Genomic DNA, 18,124 nt, shown 5'->3' with positions numbered 1-18,124 from the left:
AATCCAACAACATTACTATTAGCAATGTATTTCCTTCTATAACATCCAATCCATACCTAATAAATCAGTTTGTTCACAGCAAGATTAGAATTCTCCTGGCTCAGCTCGGACTGGTTCTGCGAACACCACAGGCCTTACACAGATTTGCAAATAATATTTTCTACTGGTTTTATATTCTTTAAAACACATTACAGTCATTACAATATTTGTTGCAGTTTCACAAATGTTCAATTTGTATCCCAAAGACCATCCTGCTTCCAGTAGCGGTGACAGTCTTTAATAGAATAATACCTACAAAAACTTAAATCTTGTTAGCTGGGCTCCCACCTCTACATTTTCATTCCCAATCGTCAGTGGGCAAACCTCAAATACATTAAGCTGTTTCTATCAAAGAGCCAGACATCTCTGCCACATACACCTTTCACTCAAAAAAGATGCTTGCCTTGCGCCTTGTACAAGGGAAGGCAGGTTTTAGGGTCACTCTGTGACAACTCCAAGAACTCAGAAGGGAAGCATTCTTGGTACTTGTTTACTGGCACTTTGCCTGACTGGACCTAGTGCCATAGTCCTTCATTTTTTTATCAGCGCTAAATTTTAATAAATTAATTATTTTTATTTGGATTGCTTTTTTTCATAATGCCGCTGCTGTGTTTATAATAATTTCTGATGAGTTGTGCAATTGATTTATGGAGCTGTTTTGATATACTCTGCTGTTCAACCCCCTTTCTGGCTGCAGCCTTGTGAAGAAATTCAGGCAGTCTGGCTTCAAGTCTCTGTATATGAATGTGACTCACTGCTTAAACACGTGATCCTGTAATCAATTCCAAATCTACTTCACTACATATTCTATTTCATTAATCAGTAACATTCCTGTCAGGATCCACTTGTCAAGTCAAGCTGCCTAATAGTATTAAATACAAACTACTGCTTATGTTTCTAAGACAGCACAAACTACAACGAACAGCCTCGAAGGCGATGTCTCAATGGGCCATTTTGGAGAAGAGACTTCACTGCAGATCCCCACACTAACTCTCCTACACGGAACAATGAGAGGTGGTAATCACATATACCTCTGGAACAATTTAAGCAGCTGCCCGTGGCCTTACATCCTATTGACAGTGTTGTGGCAGGTTGTTTCTAATTTATTCTACAACCCGTTATTTTTTTCTCTCCTACATCTAGGTTGGCAGAAATGGCAGCTTTTAGAAAGTGGGGTGACCTGCATAATAAAAACTAAGTCTATAGAGAGAGTGATTGCTCCCTTTTATGGCAAGGGCCTGCCAGTTACTCATCATAAGTGAACTGGGGGACTCTGACAGGAGAGTTGCACATTTAGGAGGAAGCTGAAGATGTGGTTAAAGCAACTAAACAACTGGTGCTTGTTGCTTCCAGGTGCAAGTGCTTATTTTCTTTCTTTTTTTTTTTTTGTTTTAAAACAAACCAGTGCTGTGTTTATTTCACTCATGAGGAGTGCCCTCTTATTGGTTATTCAGCCTTCTCATTGATTAAACAGTAAAAGTACTCCTTGAATGTGCTCTTTGTTTACAAAAATACCTTACACCACTAGATACTGTACTGGCTACAGTACTGTGTTTCTGTATCACAGACTAGCTGAACAGTCTGAACATGGCGTCATGAAAAAAGAAAATGGGCCCAGCAAGGAAAGGAAATGGCGGCTCAGAAGTTATGCATTCAACCGCAGTATCCACAGCACAGAGAGGAACTCATCACCTCTGCTCAAGATGTCTTAATGGGAACTCTAAAGATTAGTGTAAAACTGACAGCAGCAGGAACACATCACATCTTAACAGTTCACAACCTAGAATGCAGAATGATCTGGAAATAACATTTCAATGAAGAACACTACACAAGTACAGTGGATTGATGTACATATCATTAATTTTGTTTGACCCCCTTGGAAGTGTGGAAACTGCAACACCAGGTAGTAAGTCATCTTAACTCATCTGATGAGATTCTGGTGAATACCCAAATTGAAAAGTACTGAAATATACAAAAGCAGCTATATTAAGGTAAGATAAATGAACAATGTATTGTCTTAGGAACTACGGCCCTTTTAGTATAGTTCCTCTGTCTTTAAAAATAAATAAAATACAGTCAGCACTCGGATATCCGTTACCCAGATACATGTCAGTCACATCCTACCGCTCTTGTATTAAGAATAAAATCAATCCCAATTTTTTATATATATATATATATATATATAAAACAAATTAATGCACTTACCCATCACACGTGCCCATCTCTTCAGTGTTACAATGTGTGTTTATTGTGCAGTAACACAGCGCTTCCTCCAATTCACATAACGAAAATGCAGCAAAAACAAAGTGAACAAGACAAGCCAGGGTAATGTAAAACAGTTAATCGTTAAACGGTTTTAGATACTGTGATGCATTTTTTTTTTAAATCTGATGCTTAGTTGCTTTTGTACATTTTCATTTACACGTGAACTGTGACATTAGGGCCTTACCAAGCACTATATTCTGCAATTCTGCAAAGTTTTAATTCTGGAAACTGGTGTTTTTTTAATCTCTTGCTAATTTGCATTGCCTTTTATGCAGTTCTGTGCATGGTTAACATTTTGATTTCATTTTGCTGCTCAGTCATCAATGGGGAATTTTACATACTGCTACAATATGCGGCGGATTTAAAAGCATGTACTGTATTACAGTCCAAGTGTCCACAGTCGTCTCTTTTGGCAAGTAATATTTTCAGAATCACATCGTTCTGAATTAAAACTTCTGTTGAAAATATAGTATTGTACCAACAAAATCAACTACATCAGATCTAAATGGAAGCTTACTTATTTTAAAAGCAGTCTTTTCAGCTATGTATTTTCTTTTTTGTTCCCTAAAAATAACCGACAAGGGTTGGAACGGGCCAAAATGAAATAATCAGATATGCGTCACACTTGTTTAAATGATACTGAATTAAATTTTATAGGGTCAGATATGTGAGTGCTGACTGTAGCGTCTTTTAAAAAATACACAAATTTGATACATCATATTTTTCTTCAATGTTTTTAAACCAGTCCCTGAGAAAACCCCCTCAGAACTCAGATGAAGCTCAAGCAGCTGCCTTGTATATTCAATGGAAGAAAAAGCTTCAGTGCCCAGAGCCAGGGAGGCCTCAGACCCCGAAATGGGTGAACTTGGCCTTCAGAAAACAAGATTAAGTCAAGCTGCTCTGACTCTGGCACCTGTTATTAAAGTACCAGTAGCTCAAATTTGTATACACAATAAGACCCATTTATATTTACAAAGGTTGATGAAAGAAAAAAGCAGCAAAAAAAAGAAAGCTGATAGGTATCAACATGAATCTGTGTTTTTTATTACCTAACCTGAAATGGAACATGCACCATCATTTTTTTTTTTTTATTATCAGTAGATGAAAAAGAGACATTTCTGATATTAATTTGTAATATTAACATAATCCATGCCCTTTGTAAAACAAGTTTATTTTAATGAATGTGCCGATAAAACTTACAACATAGTTACACACCAATTTGGATATCATTTTAGATTTCAAATACATTTACTCGTAACAAGTTGATGACAAGTACAGCATTTATATTACAAAAAAGGAATATACACTGTGCCTCAGCAACTTCATACAGTAACAGTGCTGTACACTGATAGCAAAATATACACAGTTCCTCCAAGAACGGATGGGAGAAAAAACGATTATTTTTATTTAGTTTCCTCGACTGTTCCTGTAACATTCTTCATGGTCATGTGCAATAAATATTGGGGGGGGGTAGAATCAGTACTAGTGTGGAGTAGGTTTGTAAGTGCTGAGAACATAAATACAAATCAACTTGAATGTTATTATTTAACATGATTACTGGTATGTGTTATATATGGCATTTTGCTTACATATTTTACTAAATACTGTAGTTATATAAAAGTGGCAGTTCACATTTTTTGATTATTCATGTTAACAAAAAAAGGATTTAAGAACATAATACCGTACTTCATTAGCATATATTTATCTTTCTGATAGTTACTGACAAAATAAACTAGATCCATCACATACAGTATTATACATCTGTGTGAATTTACACATTTAGACTATTCATGTAGACTTAAAAAAAAATTCTCTGCTGCTCTAGTTAGTGACATATAGTATCAAACAGAAAGTCAGAACCACAGCATGTACTATTAGCAACAGGTATTTGCAATAAAAATAAATAAATATCAAGCTAAGTAACTTACACAGGCACTGAAAGCCACACAGTTTGACGTACTGCATTTACACTTTTTTTAGAGTGCTTATTAACAAAAAGGAGACGCTGTCGGGTCGAAGGTCTTGAACATGTCTTTCAGAGGTTTGTCATCTGGCTCTCCTTTCAAATCACTCTCCTGCGGCTGACTTGCTTGTCCAGTTTGCCTAGTTTGTCTTGGGTCAGTGTATGGAGGTCGTATTAACCCAGCTAAAGCCGAGATGGGCAGATTATGTACAGCGGAAGCAGAAGGAGGGTTTGCTGTCCTTGGTGTGGGCCGATGCTTGCTGTAACTGTTAAATTTATCTGCGGAAGCATCCAAAGAAGAGTCTGCACTCATGCTATCTGAAGTTGATACAACACTAGACACTGATAAAAGGGATGACTGTGCATGTTCTTGTTTACTGGGATGTTTCATAATGTTTACTTTTTTAGGATGCTCTTCCTCTTCCTTTGAAGACAACTGATTTTGGTTCCGAGGATCATATAAGCTGATTCCACCTAGCAGTGTAGTTGGGCTCCCAAGTCCCCCACCAGTGGATGACAATTTGGGAGCATATGGGGGTAGTTTATCCTGTTCTAATTTAGCAGTTCCTGAACTCTGCAATGATCCATTTCCCCTGGATATGCATGGATCAATTCCAGGATGAGAATCTTTTGTGGCACAATGCTGCGAGTCCATGCTAAAGGATCTGTGCAGCCTTGGATCCAGTGCCTTGTGCAGTCGAGGATCCAGTGGTTTATCAGAAGCCTTTGTGTCCGGTGGTTTGTTTATATGCCCACAAACTTTAGTTTTTATATCCTTTGCCCTACGGGAGTCTAAGGGCATCACATTTTGATTGTTGTCATTTAAAACATCGTGACATTTGTTCAATCTTGCTTCTGCAATAAGTGGAGGAAGAGGCAAATTGATTGAATGTTCTTGTTTGGGTAAGGGCAGAGGTATTAGATCTTCAGGGGCCCATACAACATGCTTTGCAAATGCTGGCTTGGAAAGGATAATGTCCATTTTTATGTGACTAAACTGTTTCAGCTGACATCTAGGATCCCTCCGAGCAAGACCAGGTAGGGGTTCCAGAGGAATATTTGCAGCGTTTTCTCGAAGTTCTCTTTCACCATCTTCACCATCGTCTCCTACTGACTGCTTGACATGAGAGTGAGAGTGAGGCCTTGGGCTGACTTGAGGCTTTACCTTTCTAGGGTCTTGGACAAGACTCGACTCTGAGGAGGCAGTGTCTGTGGACTTTCTCATCTCTCTAGGAGAACTGTGCCTCGGGTCACACTTCATCCGTGGATCAGAGGGGGCATTCTTTTCCTTCTGAAGTCGTGGGTCACAAGCACTCTGCTGTGTTATCGCAGACTGTTGCTGATTTTTAAGAATGTCACTTTGTTTTTTAAGTGTTTTAAGGATAGCTGTCACACTACTGCCGTCTTCCTCATCATCACTGGAATACCAATTCACAGTTTCATCTGAAAGAAACAGAAACAAATACAGTATTAAACAACAATTCAGACTACAACAAAAAGAGTCAATCCAGCAAATAGGCTCTGTTCTTATATATAGCTTAGTGGTAGTATTATGGCTGTTTGGATTAAAACATTCATATTAAATATGTAACTAACATTATAAGCAAAGAGTTACCCCATCCAGTTGTCCAAACGTTGGCTTACCTTTCTCTATTCTGACCATTTCCTGACCTTGATTTTCCTTTTTATGGTGCTCATCCTCATGTTGCTTTTGACTTAGTCTGAGGAATAGAGCCTTCTGCATGGCAGGAAGAAAGTCAGGGACGTGAACTGCAGGTTTCTGGCTGCTACTGCTGTCTGATTCAGTGCCACTGTGTTGAGAGTCTTGCATTGAGCTATAAGCCAGTTTGTCCATGGCAAGTGCTTCCTCTGTGTAAAAAAGATTCAACAAAATGTAGAATTACCTTTTTATCTGCAAAATGTACACAACACACATTTGAGTCCTGTTGTATGCAAATTATATTCAATTGGTTGCTATTTATGGACAACCAACCCAAAACTACTATAACATTTTATTTTTATGCTTACCTTCTGTGAATTCTGTTGGTTCTAAACTGTGTACAGCTTGATTTGAATAATAGTTGTTAAAGAAATCTGCAGGATTTTGCATTGATTGATAGGGAATGTTCTGTTGCATTGGCTGGTCTGCTGGCATCTGTTGATAGGCTGGACCTGGTGGTGGGAGCAAGGTCTGCTGGGGATTTTCTCTCAGTCTGTTTCCATGTGCATTCCCCTGAAGGCCAGAGAATGATGGTTGTACTAATGGTGAATCCGTTGACTGTGAATGCATTGGTGGAAGATTATGTGGCCCTGGAAAACCACATGGCATTGATTGACCAGGTGGAATTTGAGGCATTGGTGGACAATGCACTCCTGGTGGACCAACGTGACAGGGCTGCCCAAAAGACCCTGGAGATCCTGGAGGAACTGGAGGTCCATTGGGCCCAGGTGGCAGTTCATCTTGTCCTCCACCAAACATCTGCTCAGGAGGGGGAGCATTTCCGTGAAACTGTGGACCTGGTGGTGATGAACTGTTATAAAAGTTGGGCCTAAGAATAAAAAAAATAATAATTAGAAATAAACTGTGTGTGTGTGTGTGTATTTCAGTGATTAAAGTCCAAGGCTTATAACCAGAAGGTCACCGGTTTAAATCCCACCTCTGCCACTGACCCTGAGCAAGTCACTGAACCTCCTTGTGCTCCATCCTGCAGATGAGATGTTAAATCAATGTCCTATTGTAAGTGACTCTGCATATAATGCACAGTTCACAGCCTACCTCTGTAAAACGCTTTGTGATGGTGGTCCACTATGAAATGCGCTATATAAAAGTGCCTTGGACTCTGTAGAATGCAAGACCTAACAAAACATCTAATTTGAAAGGCTTGCAGTAGCTCCAGCTGCCATACTAATGTCCGTAGCATACTAAATGTACTGGCAGATTGTTTTCCAGGACATTTCTAAACTAGATTAAATGCTGTGACCTTTTGTCCCAGAACAAGTGTGCAACACAATAAACTGCCTAGAACCTTATTAGTGTTGTGGAAAATATCTTTGGCAGCATTCGTTCTAAATAAAATCAGAGACTAGCATTAAAAATAAATAAATAAATTACTGCAAGACAGCAACAATACCTGAGTCCTATTTTTTGTGCCAGATCCACAGTCGGCTGAACGACAATTTCAAACAGTGAAGGGATTTTCTTCTGTCCCCCTTGACAAGAGCTGCCTTCCGGTCCAGGGGTTGGCAGAAGCCCTACTCCTGGGGGTGGTTTTGGAAGGGGAGCTATTCCCTGCTTCCAGAGGTCTTCAAGCTCCTTTTTATCTTCATTCATTGTATTTTCCTCAGTATTTAAAACCTACAATGCATCAAAAACAAGGAACTTGTTTACAAAGGCATTGGTTCACAAAGCATTATATTTGACCTAGACTCGAACAAATGTTACAATCTGACTATTTGATGTTTATGCTTTTTTTTTTGGCCTGAATGATAAGTGATGGTCAATTTACCTTTTCCAGGAGCTCTCTTGTAACATCTGTAAGAGGTTCGTGGGAAAACTTGCAGTTATCTCCTTGGTAGCATTTTGCCCCAGTGTGAAAGAACTTGCATGGGTATTCATGTAAATATGTGGGTTAAGGAAAGTATTTATTATCATATTACCAATCTTTATATTTTTTCTTTAATAAATAAATAAATAGGTTTTAAAATGTTTTGTTGTTGTGACATATTAACAGTATCATGTCAGATTTTAGAAAATTTCAACACTATGGGGCTTGCCTAGGGTTTCCTTCCAAAATCTTGCCTGGATTTACCTAACAGATATTCACTGTTACCATGTACATAAACGAAGTAAGAAGCAGAGTTATAGCCCTGCAGATGAGTATCTGGTAAAAGCCCTGGGATTAATCCACAGAAAAGTGATTCAAAGGATATTGTGCATATAAATGCAGTTCTCCCCTTTACTGCAGTAACCCTGAATGTAGAACTTGCACATCTCCTTCTTCTTGTCAGGTACAACTAGATCATGTTCAAATTTACACTGGTCATCCTGCAAGAAACAAGGTAAAACGTAACTTGACTATATTGCTCATGTTTGCCCTCCGTATGAACCTCAGCTACTTATGTAAAATAAAACATACCTTAATACAGCGACCCTCCAGAAAATACTTGCAAATATATCTTCCATTGTGTTCAACCGTATGTTGGTTAATGAACTCTTGGCTCATAATTGGACGCTTTTTCTGGGCATTTACTGGGCCTTTTCTATCCTGTGCAAATAAAGAGTAACCGCACTATAAGATTTGTTTAGTGGCTAACATTCTTATTTCATACTTTTAAAAGGCCACAGGACTAAGCATTATATTTTTGACAATCCTGGGAAATCAGATTACAGTTTTAACAAATGAGTACAAAAAAAGAACATTTGATTTTCCTCACCTCTTTAGAACTACCTCCGCCTTGATCTACACCTCTCCCTCGTCCCCTACCCCAGTTTTTTCCTTTTTGTTTCTTGTTTTTCTGCATGCCACGTCCACGACCTACACCTCGACCTTTTCCTTTCTGTCCAGGATCTGCAATGTTCAAACGTGCAAATGTAAATACCCACTTCCTACACTATCTGAAATACTGAAAGTATGTTTAAAAAAAAAAACAAATCACATGTATTATGACATTTACTGAACAAAAAAAATAAAAACATACCTGGAGGCATAATGAAAGGGGAATAGTTTAAACAATGTGGCAGTAAATTGTCAATTTCTATTGGACAACAAAATAACTAAAGTTATCCAAATAAAGAATACAGCTGTGTGCAAGAACGTAAGACCATAACTCAAAGTGTACTGTCACATGACTTCCATATGATGTCATGGTCACCAATGATATTGCATGCAGGGTTTATGTCAAAAATATGGTACATTATTGAGACACAAATTCTTGTTTAATTTTTAATTTTTTTATTTAATTTTTTTTTTTTTTTTAAAGTGATTTTACCTTTTTGTACACCCTTCATGTTTTGCTTTTTCATCTGTCCCTTCGGTGGCCCTATGACAGGTCCAGATGCTGTGGTTTCTTTAGCATGTCTGTACTGGTTCAGCTCATCTGCAAAATCAGCATCCTCTCCATAATCATATTTATCTTCACTGTAGTCATTGAACTTATCAAACTCGTTATTTTTATTGTCTGCTGGCTTTTGAGGCTTCATGTAACCTCCACTGGATTGGCCATGCTGAAAATGTACAAAAACATCTCTTAATTGGGGCTGTTTTTTGGGTAGCTTAGATTGCATGTGAAGGCAAGCTTAAAGAACAGTTCAGCTTCATCTAATTAACAGCTTACTAGGACATTCTCAGGCTATACGGTATTTAACCAGGGATATTGAGAAGTGTAAACATTCAAAACAGATTTTTTTTTGTTTGCTTGATTATTCACGCTGTAAAACCACTGATTTGTCTGGCGTAGCCCTTCATACAATATAACATGTTTAAAATGGACTTTAGAAAGTTTTAGTCAATGGCAGTGTGTAACAGGGGCGGGCTTGTCACTCTCGGCACATGCAAGTCTCTCCAGGGGAACTGCGCTGTCAGTTATTGCTTGAACAGGGGATTGGTCAGGGTTGGCTGACCGTGAATCCCTGATTGGCTGAGGGGTGGACCCTGAGGAGCACCTGACTTTAAAAAAAAAAAAAAAAAAAAAAAAAAAAGAAGTTGCGCTACACACCCGGGTTGCTTGAGGTTATGGCTGAAAATGGTTCACGATTATTCTGGGAGAGAGAAACAAACAAACAACTAGCTAATCAGTAAAGACACAATTTACCCTAATATTGCTATGCGATTCCTCCTTGCCTAGAGTAGGGTTAGTTTTGGGGGGATCAAGAGCGATCCCCATACAGTATAGTGAAGTGTGTGTGTAGCGCGTGTGCTTCAGCAGCAGGTCGCTCTTTATAGCGGAGGTAGCGCTCTGCCCCTGTATTGGTCACCTTTTATTTTATAGCTTTGTTTTGAAAAGTGTTTTTGTTTTGCAATTTTGTATTGCCGCTTTCTTTCATCCTCTTTAAACTCTTGTTTGTGTATGTGCTCGGGACCTTACCATTGCTGGTAAGGCCACATGGTTTATCCTGCTTTATTCAACTCTGCCCTGGCACTACCACTGCTGTTACCCTAGGGGCGGCACTGTGCAATAGTACTTGCCATAATTGTGTAAATAAATCAGCGCGCCTGTGCAGCACGTCAAAGAAGTGATTTTTTTATTTTATTTTTTTTTTTATATGAAAGTTGCAGCCAGTTTATTAAAAGTTGTGGTTTTGGCGCAGACAAAAAAATAAAATAAAACAGGTTGCTTTTTTATACTTGTTTTCAAAATGAATTAATATAATTTGTTCAAAAACAATAAGAAATGCGGGCTCCAAGTGGCACATTTAGTAAAGGTACTCTGGGTAGAGTGCAGGCGCACAACTGGCAGAGCGCCGCCCGGGGTGGGGAGGGCTTAGGTCGTTCAGGGTGTCTTCGGCTCACCGCACACCAGCAAACCCTGTAGACTGGCCGGGTTGCTGTGGGCCTGCCCGCAAACAGCCCAGAGCTGCGTGGTCCTCCAGCGCTGTAGCTCTGAAGGTAGCTGCATGGTGGGCCTGCAGAGTGAAAAGAAGCAGACGGCTGACGGCACACATTTCGGAGGATGCGTGTGCTCGTCTTCGTCTCTTCCGAGTCAGTGCGGGGGTTGCAGCGGTGAGCCAGGTAGGGCATTTCAAATTGGGGAGAAAATGGGGTAAAAACAATTTGCGATTCCAAAAAAAAAAAAAAAAAAAAAAAAACACAATAAGAAATGCAAAAAACCATACAAATAGATTAACAAAAACATTTTTGTGATTCTGAAGAGTCCTTATCATCATGGCAAGTCATCATTTGAAACACTTAACACGTTTCATTACTTGTGAAGAATTGCAACTAACAATAATAATGAACTGGAACATGGTATTGCACCTCCATTTGTGATATGTTCTTTTACAAACAGACTCGGGGGCCCTGGTTGACCTACAGCTGTGGTCAAAAGTTTTGCACCACCTAGAATTTTAGAATTGAGACAATAAAAAAAAAAAAATGATATGAACGGCCTTAATGATAAGAAGATAAAAGCCTCTATTTACCTGTGGAAATGGAGCCTCGTAACCTCTAAATGCTGGACAGGGTTTTTTACGCTGTCGTTCAGAATGTTCAAAATCAGACTCATAGCTGTAGTCTGAACTATCACCACTTGAGGGTGAATGATGCTGGGGAACAAAAAACAATAAATAATATACAGTTAATCCGCATTACACACAAGTGTAACCTTAAACTATTTAGAATAAGAAACAGTGCATACAAAGGTTTTTGACACCTCTCCACTGGAAGTGAAGGCTTGCCTTCCCCAATATCTACCACTCTTACACCACATTAATGTTGATATAGGGGTGTCAGTGGTGTTTTGCAGTTGGCAGCTGACAGGAAATGATAATAAAAAGATTCAATTTTGTGAAGGACCACTGGATACATATTGGAGTATTGTGAGGAATGAATACTGACTGAAGTTACACTTGATTAAAAATGGCTACTGTAATAATAATAATGATCACAAAAAAAATTCACTGTTCTTCATGAGAAGTAACGAGCAAAGACCTCTAATGTAGAGGCCTACTTGTAGTTAAAACAAGTAATTTCTGAAACTGTCATTCAGTATGTAGTACTGACTCACTTTGTGCCTGCCCCGTCTCCTTTTCTTGGCTTTTCTCTTGTCCCTATCTTGTCTGTGTTTCTTTCTGGACTTTTTGTGAGGCTTTTCATCTTTGTCTTTATTTTCTTCTTTCAATTCTTTCCCCTTGTCTTCAATTCCAATTCCTTCATCATCTATTTCTCCATCTTCAAGCTCACCATCTTCCCTGTTATGAAAACATACCACCAACATATTTAAAACGCTTATGGGCATTAACTTGACTGTTATTAGTGCTACCCCTTTAAAAAGACAATAACTTTTTTTAAATATAAATATAATCAATAATTTTCTCTATCACAATATTTTATGTAAAGTCTGACCAGTCAAGTCCTTGATTGTAATAAATTAAGATTTTACAATTTGAACAAAAAGAGAGACTAATTATTGCAGCAAAGAAATCAGATAAATGATGCACCATCACAACTACTACCATACTACAGTTTAACAAACATGGTTAAAATATGCTTTGGCAAGGATAACAACAACTTAAAGTAACATGAACTACTTGCACCCATAATATCACAAAACTACTAATTTTTATTAATCTTATTCTATATCCTTTCAAAAAATAAAATAGTTTTGATGGAACCACCTCCAACATACAGGGGCTTCCATCGTGTGCTGCACATAGATGCTACAAAGTTAAATGAAAGGGAAAATTGATAGTGTCTTGCTTTTGTTAAAAATGTAATTTATGGATCAAGCAAAGTAAGGGAGTGCTAGATGACTTGTATTGTGTTAAATATCGGTTGGGAAACTGAAAATAAATTAAGAAAGCCTAAATAAACTACTAAGTAAACTTGGCCATGGTGTCGTCCATCCCCCATTAGAGTGCTTTAATACAAAAACCTTTTCTGCTACAGTATTCAGACAACCTAATTCATCTGATATCAACACGTGTAGAAAACAAGATTGTCCTGAAAATCCTGTTTAAAACACCTGTAGTAGAAATTATTTAGGTTTGTTCAATATGGTATAAAAGGGTAATTGATTGAAACAGGACTGAATGGAACATTCACTTTCATGCAATATACTACTGGAAAAAAAACACTGCGGTATGTTGTTTAAAAGGTACTGACTGGTACACACTACTGACTGGCTTATAAACTATCAGTTAACTGTCTAATTGGAGTAAACAGGACTTCCAGACTAATTACCAGACCTCACAAATCAGTTCAAGTCCAATGGCCCCAACTCACTACACTAACTCGGGGCTCTTTAATCTAGACAAGCTGTAAAGGGTTAATAAAATGGATCCTGCCTTAATGAACATAGTAATCCAAAAGGACAAACGAGGGATGCAGATCAATTTATTTACTGATGTTGTTAGCTGACTATATTAAAATATGACATGGAACAGAGCATTAAACCACTGTGTCACCATGCCCCCTGTACAAAAACTTCATACAGTACTGTTTAATGAGGAATAACCAGTAACAAATAATTTCAACAAATACCATTTTTAGGCAAGAAGTTCCAAAGTCTTCAACAAAACATGATGTGTCAGTACCATCAAATAGTAAGTCACCATGACCTGAGTACATTCATGCAAAGATCAATCAAACTTGGATGAGCAGTTCAAGTTCAAAGAGTGGCGGCACATTGTTCAATAATTTGTGGTTACGGTATTTATTTCATTAATAAAAACAGACACCCTGAGGTGCATTTCCCTGGTAATCCTTGAAGGCAAGCAATACCACATAATAATATATATTGTCACTTAAACTCCACATAACCTACTGCCAAATATCAACGGCTGTCAGGAGAGCTATTGTAGGCTAGACTAATATCAAATCAATTCCCTGAACAGAAAAAAACGTGTGTTAGGTAAGCTGCCAAGAACATGAAACAGGCACTAATAACCGACACAACCCCTTTTTTGGCACCTGCTAGGAATTAAAGGTTCAACAAGCCCCTAGTTTACTACATCAAACTCACATTTCCATGACGTAGGCTAGTTTATGAGTGCTGTTAAAGATATTGTTTGTTGGAATCCTGGACTGAACTAGACTAGAACAGTACACCACCATATTACATTGCTAAAAACAATTTAAAAATGATGCATACTTTGTTGAGATAGCACATACAAAGAACTTAACTACTCTGACTTCCTTCTGGTGGATGTCATTCAAGAATTTCAACTTGGGCACACTGCCATTCATTTCAGGGACATAATTATGTTCAATTCATAGGGTGAAATTAACATCTTAAATAGAGCACACGTTATTTTGTCTACATGTCATGTCCTTTCTAGTTAATAAACAAATACAAGTGTGCTTTTAACAACTGAACAACATCACTAAGCAATGTTTTAGCACTACAGGAAACTGCTTTAGTACCTTTTGGTTTACATTTCATACACAGGTCTGAACAGAGGGATTAAAACCTATTTGGCATTGCAATATGGCAAGGAGCACAACAATATTTCCTTACACTTTCTGGGACATACACATGCTGAACTGCTGAACCGTAAAACAGTAAAAACAGATTAGCAACAGTACATCAAAAAATAGAATACAAGACTTAGCACACGGTTATGATCTGGTAACAATACAGCAGTTTACTGTGTCCCATGAGCTGCATGTAACTGATCACTATGCTCAGAATAGTTTTCATGAGTCAATGGCACAAATATCTTTAGCGCATGTAACTCACTGTTACAAAAAAAGTCTCGATATCAATCCAAAGCTATGTTTCCTTCATTAAGCTTATTAATAGTATTTTATATTACTAGACTATATTGTAAATAAAAACATGTAAAATACTATCCTGAATTAAATGTGTACTGGGGATGTGAATGTTATATGGAGAGCAGCTATTTACTTACTCACTAGTCCATTTTGTGTACCAAACACACAATTAAAGATCAGTCTGGCACCACATGCTTGTATTGCATAGAACATGTTGGCTGGTTTGAGGGTAGACGGTAAACACAACACACAACAGAGGGCTACAAAGTATTGTATGATATAGCAGAAGCAAAGGACTTGCTTTTATCAGAGCAGGGATAGACAGACATATCCCTCAGGGGAAACACACTTTTGTGAACTGGGTGTGTTTGGCACGAGTATCTAATCCAGAATGTAGGCATTGTGTCCTTTTTATCATTGACATGTTGTGTCTGTATCACATACTTACTATATTTGTGATCTAAATATTAGTTCACTGAGGGACTGACTGAGCTTAGGCTGGCAATATGATTGCACTTAAAAGCTGGGTTCCAAAGGACATCTAGAGGTGAAAGATAAACTTCAGAATACACTGTTATATACAGTAAGCAGGACAGTAGGGGTGGTTTTCACTCAATAATTTTGGTAACTAGAACCAAGAAAAAACAATTAAATGTCAATCATATGACACTTTCTACTACAGTACTTCACCACATAGACTGATAATACTATCCATTGATTACAATGTTCTTATTTTTAAACTGAAGGGCACACTATTACTTACAACAGATAACCCTATCATTTTTAAATAACTAAAATTAACAACATCCAATATAGGCTACTGTATGCCAGCAAGTGAATCAGTTCTCTAAATACTAAAAATGTAATTGTACTTAAAAAGGTTTGGCCTTCCATCTTTATAACGCGGCTCCTTAATATTGCTTTGCTTTAAATTAATGTGAAAATGGTTACCCTTTTAATCCAGTACCTTTTTTTCTGCATGCTGTGCTGTTTTATCCCATTAGTCCACAATTAACACGCTCAAAAACTATTCATCTACTTTGTCAGTTGTCAAAATAGGGGAGGGGGATATGAAAAAATGAGTTAACATTTTATGCATGTGATACTTACACATAAAATGATTTGGGGTCAGAGTTGGTGGATACAAGAATGTATCCTGTATTGTGTGCATGTGTGCTGGGGCAAGGGGATTTCTCCCCAGGGAAAAAGACAGACATTTGCTAAAACACAAGCAAGGGTGAGAAAGTACTGATACCACATTTATAACTAAACAGTACCAGAAACACATTTCAATGAAAAGCATTTGCCATGCTGTAAATCTCAACAACTTTTCCAAAGCAATACAACAAGTCATGATTCAAGTCTGGAATAAATAAACAGCTAATAAAACTATGACAATATCTGTATCCAGCATCAAACAATAAATTGTGAAAACAATTTAAAAAAATAATCAGATAGAGACAGGACAATGTAGACTTCATCCTAACTTTCTGGGAGCCTGTTCACTGACCTTTGGCTTTGCCCTATTCCATAGCTCTCCAAGACAAAGACAGCAACATGTTTGTTTGTTTTTTTTTTAATATGTGTAACATGTTCATTCCATTCATAATTGTAACCAACACAATTCCCTATTTAATATCTTGCAGAAATTTGGTTTTTCATCAACTACTCTGCAAGACTAATTAAGCTATGTAATTTAGTATTGTTTTGTCAGTCTCTTGTTTTACAAAGCAGCCAGCCCCAAGGGGGCTGGGGTAAGATAAAACAGCTGTGCTGGTGCATCTTACAAGCTTAGAAAAGCTGTAGTTTTCACTGAGGTTTTAAGCATTTATAATACTAGAAAAATGTTTGTGTCATACACTAATGCATGTAATGAATAAATAATAAACAAATCATGTTCACATTATGGTCTGGATTCACAGGTTTCTGACTACCTAATGTTAACTTCGGAAAGAAAGACAATTCAAGATTAGTGCTATTCATGGTCAGTGACACCAAGAATGGCATATTAGCGAAGGTTTCAATGTACTATGTTAATTTCAAAAATGGTATTTTACACCAAATTAATTTGTGTGAACTGCAAGCATATCCTAAACTGTGTAAAAGAAACGCGATAATGGCGAACGGCACGGGTCTAATGATTGGGTTTATAAAGAAACAAAAAAATAAAGAAAGAAACGGGCTAAATGGAATGACGAAAACATTACTGAACAAAAGCTTACCAGTCACGCACACTGACCTGCACACTGGGTGACACTAAACTGTTTGGAAAGGGGCTCTTTGTGCGCATGGCTATTTAGGGGTGGCAAATACGTCAGGGCGTAATTAACATAAAGAAAATGCTGCTCCTGCAGTTAAATGAAACCCGTTAATACAAGGAACGCGCAATGGTTGCGCCTTCCCTTTAACAAAACAAAATAAAAAATATATATTACTGCGATAGTAGAACACATCACCACTTAAACCATTAGCTTTGACAAGAGTGAAGCAAAACTTACCATGACAAGCGCCAATTTATGTAACAAGATTTAAGCTGGCATTTACAAAAAATACATGCAAATTCCAACTAAGCCTAAGGCCTGACTTCAGCATCAAGCTATTCTTTAATTGAACATACAGTACCATATCCTTGATAATAAAGCGACCGCAAAATGACAAGCGTGTACTCCCTTTTAACACGAAATAATGTGATACATTAGAAGAATGGTTTAGATATAAGATGTTACTCGACCTTTCGTCCCTTGCAAGTTCACAGCCTGTCATGTTTTTGTCAAGAACTGGGTTTGGGGGACTGGAGAAAAGGCTTGCAAAAGCCATGATGGTTGTATACGATACGGCACTGCTCCCGAAACAAGAGTGAGTTGAATTCAGTCACTCAAAAGGAGGCGTTGGACTGTGAGAGATGATGAAGGATTACAGTATTAGTTTGAAAAACTCACGATTACTTTAAAGACAGTAAGACTTTTCCAGTCTCTTAACAAGCACTGACGTTGTTGTTATTAACCTGTAACACAGTTTGATACCCCCGCTTTGTCAGTGTCCCGTCGGCTGACTGTTTTCTTGGTGAAATTTTGGAGACGGAGGGTGAAATAACAAGAAAATGAATTATTTTCGGTGGTTTATATTCCTCCACATAAACATGGCGCCCGCAACAACGCATTCACAAAATGGCGGCGTTTGTCCGAACAATAGCGTCACGTATTCTTCCACCAAATCCGTCAATCCTATCGAATCAATCGACTAGCACCAAGCACCACCCATTCCTTGTTTGGATTGGGCATTTACGTGGCATGTGCGCTAATATGCTTCTTCTGTTGGTTAAATAGTCTGTCAAACAAAATAAAGGGCGTGGATTAATCAATCAAGGTTGGTAGAGTAGTGCATCAAGTCACCCAAGAAAAATAATGGTTGCGTCATAGAGGCGGAG

The 18,124-nt window shown here is 38.0% G+C and overlaps 1 protein-coding gene across 2 annotated transcripts; it reads right to left on the bottom strand.

The window, feature by feature from the left end:
* Nucleotides 1-3,390: 3,390 nt before the first annotated feature.
* On the bottom strand, nucleotides 3,391-17,884 carry LOC121316726 (zinc finger CCCH domain-containing protein 6-like). Of its 2 annotated transcripts, none has more exons than XM_041251844.1 (12): nucleotides 16,920-17,196; nucleotides 11,990-12,173; nucleotides 11,406-11,528; nucleotides 9,257-9,491; nucleotides 8,702-8,835; nucleotides 8,404-8,532; nucleotides 8,198-8,312; nucleotides 7,774-7,883; nucleotides 7,399-7,622; nucleotides 6,296-6,816; nucleotides 5,912-6,136; nucleotides 3,391-5,710 (listed from the first exon to the last, which is right to left on the bottom strand). In XM_041251844.1, exons 1-12 carry the CDS (start codon nucleotides 16,985-16,987, stop codon nucleotides 4,293-4,295), a joined length of 3,486 nt encoding a protein of 1,161 aa, XP_041107778.1. In that variant the 5' UTR covers nucleotides 16,988-17,196; the 3' UTR covers nucleotides 3,391-4,292. The 2 variants fall into 2 exon arrangements, with proteins under 2 accessions (XP_041107778.1, XP_041107777.1); XM_041251843.1 differs by lacking the exon at nucleotides 16,920-17,196 and adding an exon at nucleotides 17,429-17,884 and having other exon boundaries at nucleotides 3,393-5,710.
* Between the last annotated feature and the right edge of the window lie 240 nt (nucleotides 17,885-18,124).

Source organism: Polyodon spathula, chromosome 6, assembly GCF_017654505.1.
Source record: "Polyodon spathula isolate WHYD16114869_AA chromosome 6, ASM1765450v1, whole genome shotgun sequence".
Taxonomy (NCBI): domain Eukaryota; kingdom Metazoa; phylum Chordata; class Actinopteri; order Acipenseriformes; family Polyodontidae; genus Polyodon; species Polyodon spathula.
Note: the sequence above shows the minus strand (reverse complement) of the source record. Positions and strands in the feature narration are given on the sequence as shown.

What these genes read in the sequence shown, in the direction of transcription:
- LOC121316726 (XM_041251843.1), bottom strand. Translation starts at nt 17,514, where the DNA reads ATGGCTTTTGCAAGCCTTTTCTCCAGTCCCCCAAACCCAGTTCTTGAC. An exon ending in GGAGACGGGGCAGGCACAAA is followed by an intron (nt 11,529 to 11,989) that starts GTGAGTCAGTAC and finishes TTTGTTCCCCAG; the next exon opens with CATCATTCACCCTCAAGTGG. An exon ending in GAACTGCATTTATATGCACA is followed by an intron (nt 7,884 to 8,197) that starts ATATCCTTTGAA and finishes CCACATATTTAC; the next exon opens with ATGAATACCCATGCAAGTTC.